The sequence below is a fragment of the Dasypus novemcinctus genome, chromosome 20 (genome assembly GCF_030445035.2).
Source record: "Dasypus novemcinctus isolate mDasNov1 chromosome 20, mDasNov1.1.hap2, whole genome shotgun sequence".
Lineage (NCBI taxonomy): Eukaryota > Metazoa > Chordata > Mammalia > Cingulata > Dasypodidae > Dasypus > Dasypus novemcinctus.
Genome location: NC_080692.1, coordinates 28692661 through 28716679, shown reverse-complemented (window position 1 = coordinate 28716679; position 24019 = coordinate 28692661). Strand labels below are relative to the sequence as shown.

Below are 24019 nucleotides of genomic sequence, written 5' to 3'. Positions count from 1 at the left end.
CCCCTCTTCCCACAATCTATACTCAAAAGCAGGAACCTGATGTTTGCATTGAATACAAGGGCTACCTGCCAAATCCAAGTCATTTTTCCCACCCACTTTTAATTATCAGTCACTATTATAATTGTAAAATATTTATTATGGTAAGGCTAGCACGGTCAACTCAAAGTTGCCAGTGTTCCCCCAAATCTATTGAAATGATTTCCTATCTATTCCCCAGGGCCTTACACGGATTTCAGACAGTAAAGTCCTTAGGGTAGGAGAGAGGGGAAGGATATAAATTCAAGGATATTCTATGGTTGCATGGTTTGCACTACTGATGACATACAAAATAGATCAATGTGAAAGAAACACCTTCTCTAATAAAAAAAAAACTAGTTAAGACTGTGGGTGACCAAGCTTTCATTTGATCTGTTTTCCCATTTTCCACACAAAACATGTCCTAGATAAAACTTTAAAAAAAGAAAACAATAACAAAACTTAGATAATCAACACTTTCTGAGGCTGCCACATGGCAGACACTGTGGGGGACATATATATTAAATTGCCTAGGAGCGTGAAAACTAAACGTGATGTTTAATTGGGTATTTTAAGTGAAAATATCTTGAGCCAACTTTGATATACAAAAGTAGATACTCACAGCATTGATTCCAGAGAGCTGCTGAGAGAGTTGGAGTACAATGGAAATGATGATGGGCTGTCGGTAGTTGGGTGCTCTAAAGAGTTCCAGCACATTGACTTTCTTTTCTTGTGCCATCCTAGCACTCTCCTCTTTCATCTCGTGGATGTCCTGGCTCACATCCTGAACGCCCCATAGCCGCTGGAGGACTGGTGAGAGGAACCAAGAAGGATAAAGGTAATTTAAATGTGCTGCCCCAAATTCATTTTTCCAGTAAAACTGCTGGGAAGAGGCAACACAAGATGAAATTAGACAAGAGTCCTGGATATGGCTAGATTTGGCTAATCAGCTTCCATGACTTAACTCGCCTTCTCACCTTATTTTTAAAATAAAAATATTTGTAGTTGTGTATTAATAATTATGTAAAGAAAACCCCAGAAGCAGGTCTCAAAAGCAATGAGAGGCCATTTCTAACTGAGGAATGAAGCAGTATGCAAAGTCAGGAGCCAGAGGGACTGACAGCAGATTGTTAGGTGATGAGTTGCAGACAAGTAGTTCTGAATTAGGCTATAAATGGTGGTGTTCAAAGTCCACTTTTACATGCTGCTGTGTAACCTGGGGCATTCCAAAAACCTCAAGGGTCAATACACAGCCAGATAGGGTGGCCAATGAGATGCAGGCCAGCTGGTCCCCAAATAGCCAAGGTACTGTGAAGAGTAAAGGTTCCTAGCTCCACTTATTTTTTAAATTTTTTTAAAATTAGAAGTTGTAGGTTTACAGAAAAATCATATAGAAAATACAGAATTCCCATATTACCTCTCCCTCCCATTATTAACACCTTTCCTTACTGTGCTACATTTATTACAATTGATTAAAGCAAACCACAAATCTAAAATTCCTGTTTCATAAAGGCATGGAGAAAACTCACCCTGCTTGGCATTCTCCTCTTCCTTTCTGTTGATGAGCAAAAATCTAGGACTTTCAGGGCAAAACGGAAGGGCTACACTCTGCAAGACAGCTGGGATGATGGTGAAGCCTAATAGCACAGGCCACAGCTCTTCAGATCCCAAGATGACTTCCAGACCAAAGATCTAGAAATCAGAAAAGGTAATGGTGTTTATTATAAACCCATACTTTATAGGCCACAAGTTTGTTTTTTTTTAATCAGCCACTCTTGTCACAGAAAGATAAACATTATTTTTCTTCTCTACCTTGCCCATTTTTCTTAGCTACTGAATGTGAGCTACAGTAATAATCCCAAAATTCTATGTGCCAGACACTGAGTGCTTTACCTATGCCAACTTATTTAATGTGTCATGAAACCTACACACTAATTAAAAGTATGACAAGTACTAGAGTACCTGGGCCACCAGAATCCCGATGACGATGCCCAGCTGGTTGAGAGTACCGAAGGCACCCCGTAGGGCAGTAGGAGATACCTCTCCAATGTACATGGGCACGAAACCAGTGCAGAGTCCACAGAAGACGCCAATAACCAAGCGGCCAGCGATCAACATTTCAACCGACTCGGCTATTTTAGAGAAACCCATAAGGCAGCCACCACCGATTGCCAGTAGGTTGACAATAAGCATTGAATTGCGCCTGTAAAGGTGATCAAAGACAGGTGAGGTTAACGAGAAGCCCAACTCTCTCCTCTTCTTAAGGCTATCTTTCCTCTTTTGGTCTCATCCTTATTTTCAACGTCCTATTAGCAGAACATTTTTAGTTGGAATTAGTACCAATGGTTCTTACACCTGCATATGCATAAAACTCACCTAAAGAACTGATTAAGATTCTCTTCTCTACATCCTAGCCATGAACTAGGATTTCAAGTAAAGCACTAAGGCTAGCTGTTTTAAGAGTAGTCCACAAACTAGAGGCTTTGACCAGAAATGTTAGAAAGGCAAATTCTCCCACCCCACTCCACATCTCAATAGTAGTCAGTTTTTTCAGTTGTCTTTCTTCATACTGTCGTTTTGTTATTAACGATTAGTATTAACAGCCATTAAAATATTGATTGCATGGAACCTCATATTTTTTATTCTAACATTTTGTGTGATATATATCTTTAAAAAAAAAAAGATAATATAAAGAAAGAAAAAAAAATACTGATGCATGGGCCCGTCCCATTCATGCTGATTAACTGGCTTGGGGTGTGGCCTGAAACTGGGACTTTTATTTGGGGGGACTTTTAAAAACTCCCCCAGGAGAGCTTACATTAGCTTATCTATTAGCAAACCATAAATGGTTCCTTCACCAGTCATTACTGAAGTATTCTACCCTGTGCAAGCCATTTTATTAAGCTACTTTTGTGTGAAAAAGATTCCCAAGATTCCCTTTTCTTTCCTTGGAGAGAAAAATTTCAGGTCAGTTATTTGGCCATAATCCATACTTGCTACAAACCAAGGATATTAAAATATTTCCTATAAATCCTGCTGTGCAAATAATGAAAATACTTGCATGAAACCCCAGATTTCTTCAGAAAACCAACAACTGACTCTATAAATGAAGTATGGTTCTAAGAAACTCCATAACAGACCTTACTAAAGAATAGTGCTAAACTAGCCCCAGGTGAACTGGAGCTGTTTACGTGGCCCATCTCCCGAAAGGCTATGCAGGGTTGAGAACTCCAAGCAGGGGGAGCCACACTTAGTGCCAGTTCCCCTTCATTAGAATCTGGGCTGATCTCATTTGAATCTATCTTTACCCCATCTGCCCTAATTTTCAATACTTAACCCTCAGTCCAACTAGTACAGTCTGCTTCACCCAGTTTGTGGTCAATACCTGCCAAAGCGGTTGACGAAGATTCCAACAGAAAAGGAGCCAATCATTCCACCGACGGAGAAGATGGCCACAGCTAAGGACCAGAGGGATGTGAGCAGCACCTCAGAGGGACGGCTTTCCAGCTTCTCTTCCAAAGTATAATTGAGAAAGTCCTTTATGATCTGCCCAATAAAACGGTAAGTAGGTAGAACAGACAAGAGTTGGATGAGAACAAAAGGGATAATAAATACGGGGATCTCCCCCTCCCTAAGATCCTCCCTAAGATAACAGGGTTTCTATTACTTTATTATAGACAGAATCAAGGAAATATTGACAGGGGTGCGAAACAGAAAATAAAATGGAGTTAGTGCTTGTAAGTTCTGAAAAGAACAGGGTTTTCTGTGTCCTGAAAAATCCCAATAGGTGGCAGTACTGATGTTCAGACTACCCCATCCTCCACTAAAAACATCCCTGCCCTCCCTTCTTAGTAACTTTTACACTTAAAAAAAATTTATAATAGATCACAAAGAACGTTACATTAAAAAACGGAGGTTCCCATATAACCCACTCCTCACCCCCCCACCCCCATCATTTTTGTAAATTGTATATTCTTGTTTTTTAAGATATATATGTAACTGTTTCTTAAGGAGTTAATAAAAGAGCCATAGTTGTAGCTAAGTTTATGGTTTAGGGAACAAACGAGTTTTTGCTTTGGTTAAATGACTCAACAAAACTCCCCAAGTACATTCTTCCTCTTCAATTTGAGCCACATTAGACTGCCTTATATCCTGAATTCCTGAAACCCCACTTAAGACTAATTTCCTCGCTCCAAATTCTAGTTAGTTGCCTGGCACTCACCGTCTCAGGAGCATTGATGACTCCAGTGTTGTAGCCAAACTGGAAAGAGCCGATTGTGGCAACGGTGATGGAGAAGATCAGAGGTGCGGTAACCTGGGGGGTGGAGGTAGGGGGAGACAGTCCTTAAAACCTGGTGATTGTCTCGTTAATTCAGGAGATGTATTAGGAGAGCTTGGCCTATGAATGGTATGAAAAGGACAAAAACCTAACGAGATTTAGTTAATAAATGGGAATACAAATGTGCAGGTAAGAACTTATCTAGAGATGTACAGAAACACACGTAGAGTAGAGTTAAATTGGATAGAGTAGAGTTCATTTGGGAAAAGTGGCAGGAAAATTTGGGGAGAAAGTTAAAAGGAACCGGGTCGATCAGTTTGGAAGCATTTGCATAGATCACCTAGATAAAAAAGAAAAGGACAGAAATGCATTCTGGAATAGAAAAAGAACTGAGAGCAGTAGGACAACCTTGGAACTCCTAAGAACTGGTCATACACTGGTGTAGACTCAACGGTACCCCAACTCCAGGGAAGCCTGGAGAATTGGTTGCTAAGTTAAAGATGCTAGGCTGTTTTTTGGGTCTCTCATCTCTCTGAGCTATGCAAACTGACTATCTATTTATCCATTTGAAATTCTTCCCCTAAATACACTGAATGTACTGTTCTCCCCCACCCAGCAGGGGGATCACAGGCTCACTCCCAACCCAACAACACCCTTGGAGGCTATTGGGGGCAGTCAATGGGAATCCTCTCAACTAGCAGGGAACAATTCAAGTGGGTGTCATCCTGGATATCTAACCTCAGGGTAGCTCAATTTTTCTGCCTGAGGCCACCCTTTTTGCCCCAAACCCCTTCAACATCATCTTAACCCCTCCCTGGGATTCATCAGGTAGAGTAGCAGCCTGGAACTTCAGCTTTGCAAACTGACCTTGAGTGGGGCCTCCCAATTTTAGCCCTCTAATTGAAGTAGAAGTAGCCAAGGCCCCTGTGGATGCATAGCTCTAATCCTTTTTCCTTAAGTAACCCCATATCATTCACTCTCCTCCAGGAATTTTTCCTTTCCCTCCCGTTTTTCCATCTCTTTTCTTATTTTTCTATTTCAGTGAAAATGCCTTTCTTCCCCCAAACACCATAGACAGTACCCAGCAACAAATCCTGCAGTCACAATCAACCCAATAGGAAGGATAGTGTTAAATTCTTTCTCCTCAGAATCTAGGGAATCCCATAGATTACAAATGTCATACCCCAAGTAAATTCCAAGTCCATCCAAAGTCTAATGCTTCTAAAAAAATCCTCATGCCAGTCCTGAGAGCCACACTTACAGCAACACAACTAAGCAGCCCTGATTCTCTGACCTCTCAACCATCTCATCCTCCATAGCGTTTAATTACGTAACATAAACCAGGGAATGAAACACAACTTCTCCAGGAGATTTTCTCCTACGATAGGAAGGTGAAATGGCCCTGGAATAAATCCTTTAGAGACTATTGCGATCAAAGGGAACGGGTGAAACCGTAGCATCGCAAGCTGGTAAGAAAAAGACCTTAAAATATGGCTAGGCGTTAGAAGACAAAAGACTACGCCTATTACGGTAAAGGTTTGCCTTTTGAGTGTCCCCCAAATAGGGAAAAATAAGTAGCATCATTCCTTACCTTTTCTGTCCCCATGGTCCTAATTTATTTCTTTCGAATCTTCAATGAAGATCTAGGAGTGGTATTCCAGAAATACCCCTTTCAGGCAACAAAACCTTCAAATGTCCTTCTCGGTAGGAAGCTCTTTTATTCCTCAGTAACACTCAACAATCTTAACTCCTCATCTTTAGCAGCATCACTAGCAGGAAGATAGTCAGCCCATCTATTTATAATATATCTCTGCAAGGGGTGGAGCCAAGCCCCCTCCAGTATTCCGAACAACCCCCTACTCTCCACCCCCAAATAATCTCGTGACCTCTCGGAATTCTATGACCTCAGCTATCACAACTCCCTAGGTCCCTCCCCGCCCTGCCCCCCGCCCCCACAGGCAGTAACTCCCTACCTCTTTTCTTTTAAAACCACTTCCTGCCTGCCCCCCCCCTTTTTTTTTTTTAGCTCATCTTTACTCCTTCCCCCTTCTAACAGCAGCTATGGCTTCTTAGTTTCACAGACAAAATGCTACAGAAAGCCTGGAGGGAGGGCAAATACATTTCTTTATTTTGGTCCTTCCTTCAGTTTAAGATTGAATCAATTTTATAGAGAGATAAGAATAATTGCTATTTACATAAGGGAAGTCGAATGGGTGCTACTATCAGGGAGGTAGAGTTGTTTGGAGGAGGGTAAGCAAAAAGAATAAGCCTAAGAGTTTATCAGCTGCTTTTGATTGTAAACTGGGTCTACAGTCTCGAAGGAGGAGGGAAGGGCAGTCAGAGAGAATATGAAGAAGAATGTGACCTGGATTTGATTCCGTAGTCCTCTGATTAGCATAATCAGATTCAAATTAAACAGATCAACTTCAATTAAACAGATGTGTGCCAAGCACATACTATCAGGTATTCTCCAAAAAGTTGGGGATGCATCCCTCAATGAGACAAGAAAAAGTTCCGGCCCTCACAGTTTACAGTGTTTACCTTTCTCCTTCAAGTTCTCACACAACTGCATTGTCAGTACCTTATTAGTTAAGAACTGTGAACTTTTTGAAAGAAAGGTATGCGTTAAATACTGATTACTAGGCTGTACTACAAAATTGAGAGAGAAGTAGGAAAGAAAAAAGGAAAGAGGAGATCAGAAGAAGGTGGATGGATAATGAGGGGAGAGACAAGTGGCTCCAGTATTAGAATAAACAAAGCAAAAATGCTTTAGCTTGTAGTTAAAGGAGTTGGGTAAATAAGAGATAATCAAGGCTTTGCCCCAGGGAAGATACAATCGTCAAATTCCTAAAGCCCATTTATTTGCAGTTTAGAACCCCTGCAGAACTGGGACTGGAAAGACAAGACTCACAGCCTGGATTAAAATTTTTGAGATAGTGAGCTGGAGGAAGTGCATCTTTCGTTAAGGTTTTGGTACAGGACCTGGAATTCAAACTCATACTACTTGGCCTGAAACAAACTACGTTATTTTGGAAATTTCTTTAAATGAAGAGATTTTCTAAGCCTGATCACTAACTGAGACAATTGAGGAGAGTGATACGTGACATCCAAGAGAACTTTCCCTCAGGTCACACCTCCCCTCCCCCATCTCACCCTGGTGTTCCAAGAAACACGGAGGCCCAAGGCCCCTTTTAGTTACCACAGCAACCGAATTCAGCAACCAAAGAAAAAAGGCTCTCAGTACAACAGTGCAGCCCAATAGAAATACAATGAAAGTCACATATATATTTCATTTCCTAGGAGCCATATTAAAATTTTAAGAAGAGCCAAGAGAAATTAAATTTAACAATAAATTTTATTTAACCCAATATACCCACAATATTATAATTTCAGCATGCAATCAATATAAAAATATTTACATTCTTGTTTTGTACTGTCTTCGAAATTCAGTATTTTACACTTGCAACACATCTCAATTTTAGACCCTAAATTTTCTACAGAGTGAAATGTACTCCTGCCACACAACAAAGTTGTGTTCAACAGGAAAACATTTTACATTGCTTCAGTCTTACATTTTAAATCAATTACAACTAAGGAAAAATAAGAATTTAGGCTTCAATTGCACTAGGCACACCTCAGTGTTCAACTGCCACATAAGGCAGCTGTCTGTACCTTGCAGCCTACATTAGACCACGGTGGCCTCTTCTATTTTTCCTAATTTTTCCTATTTTTCATCTTTGACTTTTTAAAATGTTCACGATAAATTAAAAAGATTTATTGCACCAGATGTCACAGAGAAATCGATCAAAATAATACATGAAAAAGTTTTAAGAAAAATTTCCCACACATTGACATTGGTTTCTATTCAACTGATCAAAAATATAGTCTTTTTTTTTTTTTTTTTTAACTTTTCTGATTGTCTAACAATGTAGTTCTTGGCTCTAAATCACTTGGTCTGGCCTTCTCCCTTTCCTTAAACCAATTATTATTATCATTATTTTAAATGCTTTGCAAGAGCAAATGGCACCAGTGAGGATAAAAAGTAGGCTCTAAAATAAGTTCAAGGAAATGGATTTGGCTCGACGGATAGAGTGTCCGCCTACCATATAGGAGGTCCAGGGTCTAAACCAAGGGCCTCCTGGCCCATATGGTGAGCTGGCCCACTCATAGTGCTGATGCGCGCAAGGAGCACCCTGCCATGCACAGGTGTCCCCTGCGTAGGGGAGCCCCACACACAAGGAGTGCGCCCCGTAAGGAGAGCTGCCCTGCACAAAGAAAGCGCAGCCTGCCCATGTGTGGCACTGCACACATGGAGAGCTGAAGTGGCGAGGTGACACAACAAAGAGAGACACAGATTTCCGTTGCCACTGACAAGAATCCAAGCAGACACAGAAGAACGTACAGCGAATGGACACAGAGAGCAGATAACAGAGTGGGGGGGAAAGAAATTAATTTTTTTAAAAAATCCTTAAAAAAAAAAAAAGTTCAGAACAGTGTGTGCCCACTATTTATTGAATGGATAAGTGAAGTAATTGTGAAGGCCCAGAATGTGCCAAAATCATTCGTGTAAAACTGCTATTAGAGAAAACAATACTGACGTCAAGTTTTAGATGTTTGAAATCCATAAAGAGTTGAATTTTTTTTTCGTGTTAAGAAAGGAAAGTAGGTAGAAGGGGTGAAGTGAGATCTGAGTCCTCTTTTCTCTAGCTAAAGTGACTTTGAGAAAATTATCTTTAAAAAGGTTAAGCACCCTAGTGGGGGAGAAAGGTTTCCACATCCAGCAATATATATTTTAAAGGTTATTGGAATTAAACTGAATCTCGAGAATCTACACAGTGTGCTGAACATTTTGTGACAGGTGCTCCTTGAGCAAGTGGAACCTAATAAACTCTGAAACTAGCTCAGTACTGGTTTTGTGGCACAGTAACAAAGCCCTCCAGGAAAACCTACCTAAATTAGATAATCCTCACCCTGGGCAATAGATAAGTGTTACTCAATACCACAATTTGTTGTTGTGCTTTGGGAAATTGGTTGGTTGATGGGGTTTTGGAGCTACCCTGGTAGTGGGCCCCACTAGATTCCAAGCTCTACTCAGTCAGGTGTCACAGCCCTGATGATCAATCGCTGTGCTAGGGTGGGCCAGCAACAGCAACATTTCCATTACTAGTTTAATGTAGGTCTGTTTAGATCATAGAAATGTAAATCTCCTTCCTAGCTTCATGCTACACTGGGGAAAGTGTGTCCTAGTACGGTGACAAGCAGGAAAACAAACCCAAAACCCTGAAACCAGGGAATATGGGTTTTGAACACTGTTAGGTAAAGCTAGCCAAAATTGCCTCTTTCACATAACAATGTAAATGGCATTTTGAAGCAAACAAAAAAAACTTAGTGGCTGCTCTAAGACTGTGTTAATTCTAGTCTTTGATTGCATAGACTTTACATAGAACAACTTTTGTTTAGCTGGTTAAGTTTAGGTAGAATTCATTTAGAATCTGAAAACTATGTAGAAAGTAAATCCTCAGGGCAAAGAAAGAAAAAGTGTGAGAAATGTTGATTTTCCTGCCTAAACTGGGTTTCCAGGTGCCACTTATCCCTCTAATCAATCCAAAGGCATCTAATCTTAGCTCCCAGGATTTATCATTTTCTAGTCTTCTCTCCTCCAGTCTCTTCTTAAAAAAATAATCCATCCCACAGCACTGCTAGATGAATTATCCCAAATCAAAATTCTAATCATATTAATCTCCTATTCCAAAGCTTTCAATGGCTGTTGAATAGAGTCTAGACCAGCACTGTCCAATAGAAATATAACGTGAGCCCCATTAGTGATTTTAAATTTTCTGGAAGTCATATAAAAAAAAATAGGAATGAAAAGGTTAAGTTTAATAGTATGAAAAAAAAAAAAAGTTTAATAGTATGTTTTATTTAGCCTAATATATCCAAAATAGTCTCATTTTAGCATGTAATTAATTAAAAGTTAATGAAATATTTTTTGGAATTAGATCTTCAAGATCCAGTGTGCAGTTTATGCCTGAAACGTCAGTTGGGACACTAAATTTTCAACAAAGTGAAATGTAGTCCCATTGGAACAATAAAGTTGTGTTTAGTGGAAAAATCTTTTATACTGCTTCAGCTTTTAAAAATGAATTTAGTGCTCACTTTGGCAGCACATATACTAAAATTGGACCGATACAGAGAAGATTAGCATGGCCCCTGCGTTAGGATGACATGCAGATTCATGAAACGTTCCATATTTTTTTTTAAATTAAAAAATATATATATGAATTTAAATGAATTAAAAACTAATAAATTAACAATTCATTTCCTCAGGCACATCAGCCACATTTCAAGTGCTCAATAGCCAATAGTCAACAAATTGGACATTATAGGTCTTGACTACTAGAATGACCTTAATTTATTATTCCAGCCTAATTTAGGACTTGAAATAGACAACAACAATTTGGAAGTAAATCTACCTTTTACCCTAGCCAAACTGAATTCTTTGTCAGTTTTCAAACAGGCCCCATTTCCTGCCACACAGTTTTTGCTCTGCTATCTCTGCCTTAACAAAGAAATCTGTCTTCACTACCTGAAAGAATCTTTCCCATCCTTCAAGGGTCAATTTAAATGCAAAATCCTTCCAGGCAAAAGAAACCCAGTTGAGGATTATACATCTCTTATGATAATTACTACACTGTATCTTAAATTTTAGATATCCAGGTTGGAACTCATAGGGAATAAGATGTTGCTTTGTTGGTTTTGTCTGGCCCAAAATAGGCCTCCTAATACTGTCGGTTGAATCAATAAATGATTTGCTAGTGGAAGTATGTGTAAATTACACAGTGATAGAAAGCTTGAAAAATGCCTTTCAGAGGCAGGCAAGGGTTTTAACTAAGGTATTACCTCCTCTAGGAACTTTCCTTGATTCCTCACAGTCTGTTCTCGTTGCATACCCAGTATTTTGTCTTCTAGTCTCCCCAATTCATATGTTAATCCCTTTTATTTAATTGTCCTCCTTCCCACCAACTCTGTCTGCTAGTCTTCTTTAGGAGACACCTGGAACCCAACGAGGGACCTCCCATATGGGAGGCAGGCCCCCAAATACTTGAGCCACATCCGCTCTCTACCCCTTTATTTTTTTTAAGATCTTTTTATTTATTTATTTCTCTCCCCTTTCCCTGCCAACCCCGGTTGTCTGTTGTCTATTCTCTGTGTCTATTTGCTGCGTCTTCTTTGTCCATATCTGTTGTCATCAGCGGCACTGCGGCACCATTCCTGGGCAGGCTGCACTTTTTTTCGCGCTGGCCGGCTCTCCTTACGGGGTGCTCTCCTTATGGGGTGCCCTCCTTGCGGGGTGTACTCCTTGCGGGGTGCACTCCTTGTGTGTGGGGCTCCCCTACGCAGGCGGACACACCTGCATTGCAGGCACTCCTTGCGCACATCAGCACTGCACATGGGCCGGCTCCACACAGGTCAAGGAGGCCTGGGGTTTGAACCGCCGACCTCCCATGTGGTAGACGGATGCCCTAACCACTGGGCCAAGTCTGCCTCTCTACCCCTTTAAAAGCAGAGATTTTTGTGTCTGATACCTGTTCGCAGGCACTTCATACTACTGGGCATATGCAGAATGCATGAACAACTGAATGAACAAATGAAGTGAATGAACGAACAAACTAAAAGTTACCAACAATCAGGCTCCCACTAAAGCATTTGACTTAGGAAGAGGACTGATTCTACAATCATGTTTTCTGGCCACATCGACTCTCTACATAATTTTTATACTTTTCTTATAGCACGAACTGTAGCATAAGCAAAACAAATTGTCCTTGTAACCTAGCAAGCACCTTAGACTAGACATAGAGTTTCTACAGAAAAGTACACAGCCCTGTGGAGTTTAATATTAACCAGATGGGGACCGGATGTAGCCAGAGATTGAGCACTTGCTTCCCAGTTACAAGGTCTGAGGTTCCATCCCTGGTACTGATGGGGGCTATGGGTGGGAGGCTGTTTATCTCTTCATAGATAACCTGAGCTGTATGTGTCCTGAGCTGTGTGTGTGGGACAGTGAGAGGCTGCAACCCTGCCCCTGATAACCATGGCAATAACGCCAGTCCAGGGGAAACAATTTAGCAATGCAAACTCTGTATACATACCAGTCGGTCCAGAGAGACTCTGATAATAGCTTAAATAAACTTAAACTTGGCCTTGGAGGGGAAACATAATATAGTCTGTGCATGAATTCAAAATTACCTAATTCTGTAGTGTGCCTAGAAATCCAATTAAGAAATATATGCCCTTTCGACTTTGAATGTTCAGAAAGGATGTGTAATCAAGGTTGCATCCAGGCGGAATGTGGGTGATAATGTTAATTCAAAACCTATCTGGTACTCAACCACTTAACAAAGAAAGTTGTTTTCTTTCATAAAAGCACCATTTGACTCCCCACCTTGTATAAAAGGAACTTGAAAATCTTGTTTGGGGCTCAGGTTTTTTAACAGAAAGCTCGTGAGTCCCAGCTGGCTGTAAATAAATCTTTTTCCTTCCCCAAATAATTCCTGAGTCCTGGCCTTTCTACACCCAAATAATTTGAATTTCCCTCGACTTCTACAACAGTACCTCCTAAAAAAAAAATTAACCAGACCTTTTACTTCTCTCTTTGTAAAGAAAATATATAACATATTCTTGTAATGCTTCACTTATTCCCTATTCTTATCACTGTGTGAAACTTAGAGGCATGAAGCACAATATGTATCTTAAATATTAACCAAGCAGGTAAACTAAAAAAGCTCCTCAAACCCCTTCCCAAGGATGATGTGTCTATGATTAATTTTCTTTGTTTCAAACCTATATCAAAACTGTAAAAACAAAAACAAAACAATCCTTGACAGAGAGGGAGATTTAAGACTGATTAGATCTCCTGTCCTCCATTAGCTAATAAAGCCCCCTTTCCTTCCCAGCCTAATTCTGTCTATTCTTTTGTCTGTTTATCCTTTCACACACCAAGCAATAAGCCCTTGGACGATTCTGGTCTCCTCCTATTTGGCACCCCAGATGAGATCGCCGACCTTGCTGCTGGGTGGATTCCCAGACCCCCAAGGTAAAATGTTAACAGGGTTTTTGAGAGTCAGAATGGGAGTCTCTTGCCCCGGGGCCTCTAGGGCTGCGGGCTGTGAAGGAAAACAGGTTCTATTCCGTGTGTCATACATGAGAATTGTATTGTCTTAGCGTAACAGTAGCTCCTCCCAAAGCTGTAAGCTGCAATATTGCACTTGGTTTTTGCCTTGTTTTAGGGAAGGGAGTAGCTCCTGACATAAGGAGGTGTTGCTGAGACTGGTTGCCTGAGCCTTGGTACTTGTTTGCTTAAATATTAACAAGAAGGGGAAATAACTAGAGGTCAGTGGTAAAGGGAAAGAGCAACCCCCTAGCTTGTATTAATAAGCATGGGGAACAATTTGGGTATGAACCTATGACTAAAAAGAGAATGATCCATCGTTGTAAGGAAGAAGATGAGTGAGGATGAATGAAAATGGCCAGGGAAGCAGACTTGGTCCAATGGATAGGGCGTCCACCTACCACATGGGAAGTCCGCGGTTCAAACCCCGGGTCTCCTTAACCCGTGTGGAGCTGGCCCATGCGCAGTGCTGATGCACGCAAGGAGTGCTGTGCCACGCAGCGGTATCCCCCGCGTAGGAGAGCCCCACGCGCAAGGAGTGCGCCCTGTAAGGAGAGCCACCCAGTGCGAAAGAAAGTTCAGCCTGCCCAAGAATGGCGCCACACGCACAGAGAGCTGACACAACAAGATGATGCAACACAAAGAAACACAGATTCCCAGTGCCGCCGATAAGGATAGAAGGGGTCAAAGAAGAACACACAGTGAATGGACACAGAGAGCAGACAACTGGGGGGGGGGGGAGGGGGAGGAGAAGGGGAGAGAAATAAATTTTTTAAGTCTTAAAAAAAAATAGAAATATAAAACAACTTTAAAGAAGAAATGAAAAGAAAAAAGAAAAAAAAATGGCCAGCCCAAGGGTCCGTAGAGTATAATACTATTCTATAATTGGCCTTGTTCTGTAGGAGATTAAGTAAATGGATGAAATTCCTTATATTCAGTGTTTCATGGCACTAACCTAAAATGAAAATCTTCTGAGGGAATGTTTCAGGGACAACATATTGTCAATTAGTCAGGCCCCGAGCTCCCAATGTTCAAATGCCAGGGATGAGAAGGGCTCATTATGTCAACCAGTTTAGGAATTGGTTAATCAAACCTCTACTTCAAAGCAAGAGTTAAATAATTGTGAAAATGAGAGAAACAAAAATCAGAGGAAAAAAAACAAAATTCTTCCTGATTCTTTTTTTTTTTTTTCTCTCTCTTCCTGATTCTAACCCTGCTGATGATGTTCATGAAGTTTTAGATACTTCAAATACTTCTAGGCTTGGAATTGCCACAGCCACTGCCCCAGTACCTCCACCACCCTCATATCAGGGGGATGGAAACAAACCTGAATTATTACGAGATCCCTCAGAAAAGGCCTCTCTACCCCACACCCAAAGTAGTACAACTTTTGGCCAGGGTGCCTCTGCTTCAGGAGGGCAAGATCAGGGCAAATTTCCCCTCCAAGAAGTACCTGCAGGAATAGTTGAGCAAGGACACCCAAGGGGACATCTAAACATGTATACTCTATTTTCAACATCAGATCTATATAATCAGAAAGATTGGGTCCCGAGCTACAGAGAGGACCCAAAAGGATGGAAAATCTTTTTAAATCTATATTTGGAACTCACAACCCTAATTGTGAAGACAGTCAGCCTTTACTAAATAAACTTCTAATCTCAAAGGAAAAGATGATTGTACTAGAAAAGGCTCAAGCTCATACCAATTTTCTAGGCAACAGTAACCCTAAACAACCCAATTTATGTCCCAGGAAATCACTAACTGGTTCCAACTGGACCCGTAAGGAACAAGGAAACTGAACTAAACTAGGTTATTACAAAGCTTTCATAATCGTAGATCTCAGGAATGGAGTTCCTAAACAGAAAAATTTAAGCAAAATCCAAGAAATTGGATGAAAATCCATCTGTATTCCTCAGGAGCCTCATCAAGTCTTATCACCAGTCCACTGACCTAGACCCAGAATATTCTGTTAATCAGCGCAATGTTAACCAGTCTTTTCTCTGCCAAAGTGCTCCTGACATCCATCGAAATTTTCTGATGGCTAAAGGGACAACTTTTTAAGTTCTAAATTAAAAACTCACTCATAAGACAGTTGTGTTTGAACCAATTATTGGAGTTTCAGGAATTACCAACAACCAGTTTTTCCTACCATCCCTCCAGTGTCAGTTTGGGAACAACCAATTAATGCACACATTCCTCTACATGCCTGAATGCCCTATCCCTCTCCTCGGTCAGGACCTGCTTTCAAAACTACAAGCCTCACTCTCCTTCTCACCCAATGAAATCAATATACAGGCTCCAGAGGTGGATGCCTGTGCTCTCCAAGCAGCCCTGCTAGGTCTGGCATGAAGCATGGTGAAGTTTGGAGTACCTGAAGAAAACAACAGGTACCAGCTGAAGTATGGGCCATGAGAGGAACTCTGAGACGAGCAAGGGATGTGCAAGAAGTAAAGGCAAGGCTGCAAACAAACAGCACACCTTTACATTTAAAAAAATATCTACTCAGATGTGAAGCAAAAATAGGCATGGCATCCAATTAAAAAAGTCCTCAAGCCCTGGGCCTCCTTGACCTGTGTGCAGCTGGCCCATGTGCAGTGCTGATGCGCGCAAGGAGTGCCGTGCCATGCAGGGGTGTCCCCCGTGTAGGGGAGCCCCACGCACAAGGAGTGCACCCCATAAGGACAGCCGCCCAGCGCAAAAGAAAGTGCAGCCTGCCCAGGAATGGCGCCACACATACGGAGAGCTGACACAACAAGATAACGCAACAAAAAGAAACACAGATTCCCGGTGCCGCTGACAAGGATAGAAGTGGTCACATGGACACAAAGAGGAGACAACTGGGGGGGAGGGGGGAAGAGAAATAAATAAAAATAAAAATAAAATAAAATAAAAACAAAAAAACAAAAAAACCCCACCTTAACAATGCTAAAAAGGCTAGCAGAAAAAGGATATAAAATAAATAATAAAAGATTTGTGGATTAAAAAAAAAAAAGTATATGAAAAGTCCCCAATAATGCAGACCCATGATAAATATCTTGTTTTCAAACTGTCAGAGGGACAATGGGCCTTACTGCCTAGCAGAAAGGAAACCTTAATGGTGAGTATCAGAACTTAGAAACTAAAAGGAGCTTAGAGGATTTCTAAGCATGGCTGACAACTGTAGGTGTCAGATACCAAATTTTGGGTTTATTGTTAGACCCTATATGAAGCCCTAAAAGGGGAATAAAAAGATGCTTTTAGAATGGACCCCAGAATGCTTTCTAGCATTTCAAAAACGTAAAGTTGAACTTCTCTCCATCCTAGCCCTAGGACTCCCTGACCTAAACAAAGAATTTGAGCCATATGTACATGAATGGCAAGGCATTGCACTAGGAGTATTAGTACAAGAATTTGGAGGAAACCTTCAGCTAGATGCATACTTATCAAAGCAACTCGACCTGGTCACCAGAGGCTGGCTAGCTTGCTTATGAGCGGTAGCTACCACCTGTCATCTCTAGGAAGCAGAAAACTTCACGTTGGGCTCTCCCACCCAAGTCCTCACCTTGCATTACGTTCTTACCCTACTAGAACAAAAAGGGGGTCAATGGTTAACTATGCGCTGTTTAAGCAAATATCAAGCCATTTTACTAAGCAACCCAAATGTCACATTAAAAACTACAGACAAGCTCAATCTGACTACCTTATTGCCTGAGTTTAACCTAAGACCGGAATGGAAAACTTCCAGGCATGACTGTGTGCAACTCTTTGATGAAGTATATCCTAGCTGCTCAGGACTAACAGACACCCTGTTACCAGACCCAGACCTAGAATTATTTACAGATGGAAGCAGCTACATGGACCATGGAAAATGCAGAGCATGCTACTCAGGAGTCACTTTCACTGAAATATTAGAAGCAAAGCCTTTGTCCGCAGGAACTTCAGCACAAAGAGCAGAACTAATTGCTCTCTTAAGGGCTCTGCAACTAAGTGCAGAACAAAAGGTGAATATACATATAGACTCTAAATATGCTTTTGCTGACCTACATGCACATGGAGCCATTTGGAAAGAACCATGCTTTATTAACCACTGCAAGTAAAAATCTTAAACATGTAGACCTGAGCTTACAGCTGTTAAATGCAGTTTTACAACGGAAAGAATTGGCAGGTGGCGGCAGACTTGGCCCAGTGGTTAGCGCGTCCGTCTATCACATGGAAGGTCCACGGTTCAAACCCCGGGCCTCCTTGATCCTTGTGGAGCTGGCCCATGTGCAGTGTTGATGTGTGCAAGGTGTGCCGTGCCATGCGGGGGTGTCCCCCACGTAGGAGAGCCCCATGTGCAAGGAGTGTGCCCCATAAGGAGAGTGCCCTGCAAGGAGAGCCGACCAGCGTGAAAGAAAGTGCAGCCTGCCCAGGAATGGTGCTGCACACACGGAGAACTGACACAAGATGATGCAACAAAAAGAAACACAGATTCCCATGCCGCTGACAACAGAATCGGAGAAAGAAGCAGCAGCAAATTGACAAAGAGAACAGACAACCAGGGTGGGGGAGGGGAAATAAATAAATAAATAAATATTTTTTTTAAAAAAATAAATAAATAAAAGAATCGGCAGTTATTCACTGTAAGGGACATCAAGCTACTAATACCAAAGAAACTAAACACAATAAACTGGCAGATAAAGCAGCCTGAGAAGTGGCAAAAAGGGAAATGTGCACCACCACATTACCCACTATTACCTCACAGTGAAGGAAGACCTGACCTAGAGACATTTGGAAAAACTCAGTATTCAGAAAAAGACATATAGCAAGGGCAAAAAATTGGGATTTGCAAGGCCAACTAAACAGAGATGGTACAAAATGAAAATGAATGCAGTGATATGAGTAAGATTCTTGTCCCAGAAAACCTCCTCAAACCCATTATAACGTACTTTCACCAAATTACACACTATGGATGAGAAACTGTTTACAAATGGCTCCGTATATTTCTAGTCAGACCTGCGCTGAACTACTCAAGCTGTAACTGATCAATGTGTAACATGCATTTGAGTCAATCCTCAGCCGAGCCCAAAAGTACCACCTTTAACAAAAGGAGTACAACATGGGGATTAGGCAGAAGAGAAGATGGGCAAGTTGATTTTACCGTAATGCCTAAGGCCCCTGGAAATTTCAAGTATCTGCTAGTATTTGTTGACACTTTTACTGGATGGGTAAAAGCTTTCCTTTGAGGAAATGAGAAAATCCATGAAGTTGTTAATGTTTTCTAAAAGAAATTATTCCCAGGTTTGGACTCCCTCTCTCCATTCAAAGTGACAATGGTGCCGCCTTCGTCTCTAAAGTAGTCAAAGAATTTCTGGTTTATTGGGTATTGATTGGCAGCTTCACTCTTTTTATAGACCCCAATCCACAGGAAAAACAGAACGAATGAACTGAACATTAAAAGAACATCCAGGAAAGTGGATGTGGCTCAAGCAGTTGGGCTCCCACCTCCTACACGAGAGGGCCCAGATTTGGTTCTCAGTATCGCCTGAAAAACAAAACAACAGGCAAAACAAACGATAAAGCCAAATCAGGGAAGCCAGTGTGGCTCAGTGGTTGAGTGCCAGATTCTCACATATGAGGTCCCAGCCCAGGTTCAATTCCTGACCCCTAGTAACTAAAAAAACAAACAAACAAAAGACATCTAGGGGAGTCCCACGTGCAAGGAGTGCACCCCATAAGGAGATCCACCCTACGTGAAGAAAGCTCAGCCCACCCAAGAGTGGCATCGCACACACGGAGAGCTGATACAGCAAAATGACACAACAAAAAAAAAAGAGATGCAGTTTCCCAGTGCCACAGGATAATGCAAGCAGACACAGAAGAACACACAGCAAATGGACACAGAAAGCAGACAATGGGGTGGAAGGGGAGAGAAAAAAAAAAAGATCTTTCATAAAAGAAAGGAAAAATAGCAGGGAACATTAGATACCACAGACATAATCAGAGCCATCCCATACTACTGGCCAGTAAACTTAACAAAACTGGGTCATCAGCTCCAATTCTCAAATGACGTCACTGCTAAAACTGCTTTACAATATTCTTTTCAGTTAGATGATCAAGCTGAAAATTTAACTGTAGAGAAAAAGACAGATATTTTCTACTTTGGCATGGAACGGTTTAGCTCACCCTAGGTTACGGCAAACCAAGTCAAGTAGCACCCCTATGTTAGGAACAGTGCAATATTTCCTGGCAATATAGCCCCTCACTCAAACATAAATTAGGATACTTATTAACAGAAAATTATAAACAATCACCTTACAAGTGAATGGTTTGGCAATGATGAAGAAAATAGGCCTGAAATTTACTGAGTAGCCCTGAATGGCACCCAATGGATTTGTAGAACAAGTTTGTGACCAAGGCTCCCTCTAGGCTGGCTAGGAAGGTGCGGCCTGGTGTTGCCATGGGCCCAAGAAACTGTTTATACCACCCTCCCATCTGTTGCAGCTAACCTATCCGTTACAAGGTAGATGGACTTGTTCCATCATTAATTAGTATTATCATCTAGCAGCAATTTTTGTTGTTTCCATAGGAATTGAAGATGTCATAGCAAGAATAGAAGCTCTAAACAATTTTATCTCTCAAGCCTTAACTGATAGTTTTTATAGCATAACTTTTCTTAATATTGAAATGACTCTAATACACAAGGCCGTTCTCTGAAATCGAAAGGCATTAGACATTTTAACAGCTTCTCAAAGAAGTACCTATGCTATCACAAAAGCCGAGTGCTGTACTTAAGTCCCTAATAACTCTAACAATATATCTATACTTCTGATTCATATGAATTTACAAATTCAGGCTATGCCAATCTCATCCACTCCATTCAAATTCTTTAATTTATTTAGTTGGCTTCCATCTGATATTGGATCCTGGCTATGCACTATTCTCCAAACTGGCCTTAAAATGATTCTATTAATAATCATAAACCTTGTGATTCCATTTCCTTATGTACTCAGTTAATTGTTGAACCTTTTCTTCACCTAGAGCTACTTTGAGAATCCCCCCAATTCCTTCAACAACAATCAATACATACCATGGACCAACATTTCTACTAAAAAACTCCATAACTACTATTATCCCACCTCAGCAGGGAGTAGCCAGATTGAAGGATGACCAAATCCCCAACAATTAATTTCATGATTGGAAATAAAAATATAGGGTAGTAGAAGTGGTTGAGCACCTGCTTCCCACATGGGAAGTCCAGGGTTCAGTCCCAGTACAAACAAAGAAGCGAAAAGACCAACTCGGGGGAGCTGATGACATAGTTCAGTGGTTGAACACCAGCTTCCTACATGCAAGGCCCAGGGTTCAATCGCTGTCAACAGTAACTAAAAATATATATATATATATATATATATATATACATGCACACACATATAAAATTGGGGGAATTTGTGGCATGAACAGTAGCATGAGCAAAACAAATTATACTTGTAACCCAGCAAGCAAGCACCTTAATAGACATAGAGTTTCTGTAGAAAAGCACATAGCCATGCTGAGCTTAATATTAACCAGAACTTTTACTTCTATTTCTTTGTAAAGAAAATATGTGACGTATCCTTGTAATGCTTCACTTATTCCCTATTCTTTCTTTTTTTCCCCTATTCTTACCACTGTGAAACTTAGAGGCACGAGGCACAATATGTATCTTAAATGTTAACCAGAGCAGAAAAACTAGAAAAGCTCCCCAAACCCCTTCCCAAAGATGACGCAGCTATAATTTATTTTCTTTGTTTCAAATCATGTTTATGATTAATTCATTTTGTTAAACTGTATAAAAGGTGTAAAAAACAAAAACAAAAACCCTTGGTGGAGAGGCATATTAGAGACTCTCTCTCTTGTCCTTCGCTGGCTAACAAATAATAAAATCCCTTTTCCTTTTCAGTCTAGTTTGGTGTGTCTGTCTATTCAGCCCATTGAGCGACGAGCCTGTGGACCGTTCACATCTCCTTCACTCTTTTTTTTAAGTATACTTTAAAAATTTATAAATGCTTGGCACATAAACAATTTTCATAATTGCTGAATTAATCACAGAGCATAGACAGTAACTATCTCCAATCTCTCTCTCTCTCTCTCTATAGTAAATTGCAGTGGGACTTAAAACTGTCACCAATAGGTCTTTTCATTTTATTGTAGCTATCTTTGTCACACATAGGCATTGAAATATTGTCTATAATTGTAAAAGTATGTGTCTTAATGTTGAGTAAAATTCACTTTAAATATTTTTATGCTAATATTATTTTTTATTTTTTAAACATATTTTTATTAGAAAAGTTGTGAACTTATAAAACAATCATGCACATGTATGGAATTCCCATACAACACCCTTCTGCCAACATACTATGTTGTTGTAGAACATTTGTTACAATTATGAGAGAATATCATCAGATTATTACCACTATAGTGTTACCATTTGGTATATTTTTTCAATATACCCCTATTATTATTTTTTAAATTTCTCTCTCCTTCCCTGCCTCCTCCCGCCCCCATTGTCTGCTCTCTGTGTCCATTTGCTATGTGTTCTTCTGTGCCCACTTGTATTCTTGCCAGCAGAATCTGTGTCTCGTTTTGTTGCATCATCTTACCATGTCAGTGCTCTGTGTGTACAGTGCCATTCCTGGGCAAGCTGCACTTTCTTTGCACTGGGCGGCTCTCCTTATGGGGCACACTCCTCGTGTGTGGGGCTCTCCTACACGGGGTACACCCCTGCGTGTCAGGGCACTCCTTGCACTCATCAGCACTGTGCATGGGCCAGCTCATCACATGGGTCAGGAGGCCCTGGGTTTGAACCTTGGACCTCCCAGGTGGTAGGCGGATGCCCTAACCTTTGGGCCAAATCTGCTTTCCCATCCATTGGGCTAAATCTGCTTCCCTCACCCCTATTATTAACACAGTACGCATTTGGCACTGATGCAAGAATATTATAGTATTGCTGTTAACTACAGTTCATAAGTTACATTAATTGCATTTTCCCCATGCCTCTCCACATTCTTAGCACTTTGCAATAGCAATGTACATTTGTTCTAGTTCATAGAAGGACATTCTTGTATTTGTACTATTAACCAAAATTCTCATCCACTTCTGGGTTCACTCTGTTATTCAGTCCCTAGATTATTCTCCAGCTTTCTTTCAACTGACATTTACATCCCTAGGTTACTTTTCCAGTCACAATTCCATTTATAAAACAGCTGCATTAATTCTACTCACTATAATGTTACCATCAACTCTATCCATTTCCACACTTTTATAGTCAAATTAATTAAAACTTCTACATACATTAAGCATCAGTACCCCTTCTCAGTCCTCCTCCTATCTCCTAATAACCTATACTCTTAGGTTTTAATTCCATGCACTTATTTCTTTGTATTTAGTTCATATTAGTGAGACCTTTTGTGTCTGGCTTATTTCACTTAGTATAATGTCTTCAAGGTTCATCTATGTTATCATATGTGTCCTGATTTCATTTCTTCTTATAGCAGCATAGTATTATATCATACATATATACATTTTGTTTATCCTTTTATTAGTTGATGGACACTTGGGTTTTTCCATCTTTTGGCAACCGTGAACAATGCTGCTATGAACATCAGTGTGCAAATGTCTGTTCTCGTCTCCGTTTTCTTGCCTAATATTATTAATGTCTAACACCAGGATCTGTGGTGAGCTCTGACTCATAAAGTGGGGTGACAGTAGTATCCTGGAGCCACCTCACAAGAGCCAGCTGTGCAAGTCTTCCCAACTCTGTGTTCAGTGAAATCACATTGGTAGCCTGAACCCTGTCATGGGGGGATGGTGATGGTGGTATTTTTTTACCACACAAATCAGTAAACACTACAAATTGGTATTATTATTACAATTATTTATTTATTGTTTTTGGAGAGCTGTATTACCAGTGTATCACTAATATTGTTCTTCACTAAAAGTAAGTCTTTTTAGAGAAACAACTGATTCCAAATCTGAGGCTAAGAGAAGATGAGCCTGCAACATCTTGTTATCAGAAATCACGGAAGCGCTCAAAGATTAATGTGATAGTATCAAAAGGACACAGAAAACAATCTAAAAAAGACTCCCACTGGCCAAAATTCAGACAATAAGAACATCAGAAAGAGAAAATTGTCTGAGGCTGATTAACATATTATAAACCTGAGAAACACATAATGATACCCAAAGTATTCTAAAAAGGTAAATAGAATGTATTGTTTCTGAATTTTGATATTCAGTTACCCATTTACTTTATTCATGATCAATACACAAACAAGTAAATGTCCATATACTATTCAGAAGGCATTTTCTCACTCAAAGGAAATATTGGTAGGATGACTTCATTAAATGCAGATAATCCAAATTCAATTGGAGGTTGTGGTGGTTTGAATCTGAATGTACCCCAGAAAAACATGTTCTTAAATTTATCCATTCCTGTGGGAATGGATTCATTGTAAGAAGCACCTTTGGATGAGACTACTTCACTTAAGGGTGACCCACCTCATTCAGGATGGGTCTTGATCCTCTTACTAGAGTGCTTTATAAATGGAATGAATATA

The 24019-nt window shown here is 40.5% G+C and overlaps 1 protein-coding gene and 1 non-coding gene across 5 annotated transcripts in view; one reads left to right on the top strand and one right to left on the bottom strand.

Annotated features, from left to right (window-relative positions):
- The window catches only part of LOC101411279 (solute carrier family 2, facilitated glucose transporter member 3), a 96407-nt gene that overhangs the window by 5695 nt on the left and 66693 nt on the right, over positions 1 to 24019 (bottom strand). For 3 of the 4 annotated variants that reach the window (XM_004455267.5, XM_058282729.2, XM_058282728.2), the window contains exons 3-7: positions 4238 to 4330; positions 3401 to 3561; positions 1978 to 2218; positions 1545 to 1707; positions 638 to 825 (exon numbers count right to left, since the gene is read on the bottom strand). In XM_004455267.5, the coding sequence (XP_004455324.2) occupies positions 638 to 825; positions 1545 to 1707; positions 1978 to 2218; positions 3401 to 3561; positions 4238 to 4330 (846 nt within the window). Of the gene's footprint in view, positions 1 to 637; positions 826 to 1544; positions 1708 to 1977; positions 2219 to 3400; positions 3562 to 4237; positions 4331 to 5885; positions 6302 to 24019 lie in introns of those variants that run through there. The other variant, XM_004455268.4, reaches the window with a different exon arrangement.
- On the top strand, positions 10443 to 10549 carry LOC111763373 (U6 spliceosomal RNA). The gene has a single exon (XR_002796250.1). It is a non-coding gene; the product is annotated as a U6 spliceosomal RNA (small nuclear RNA).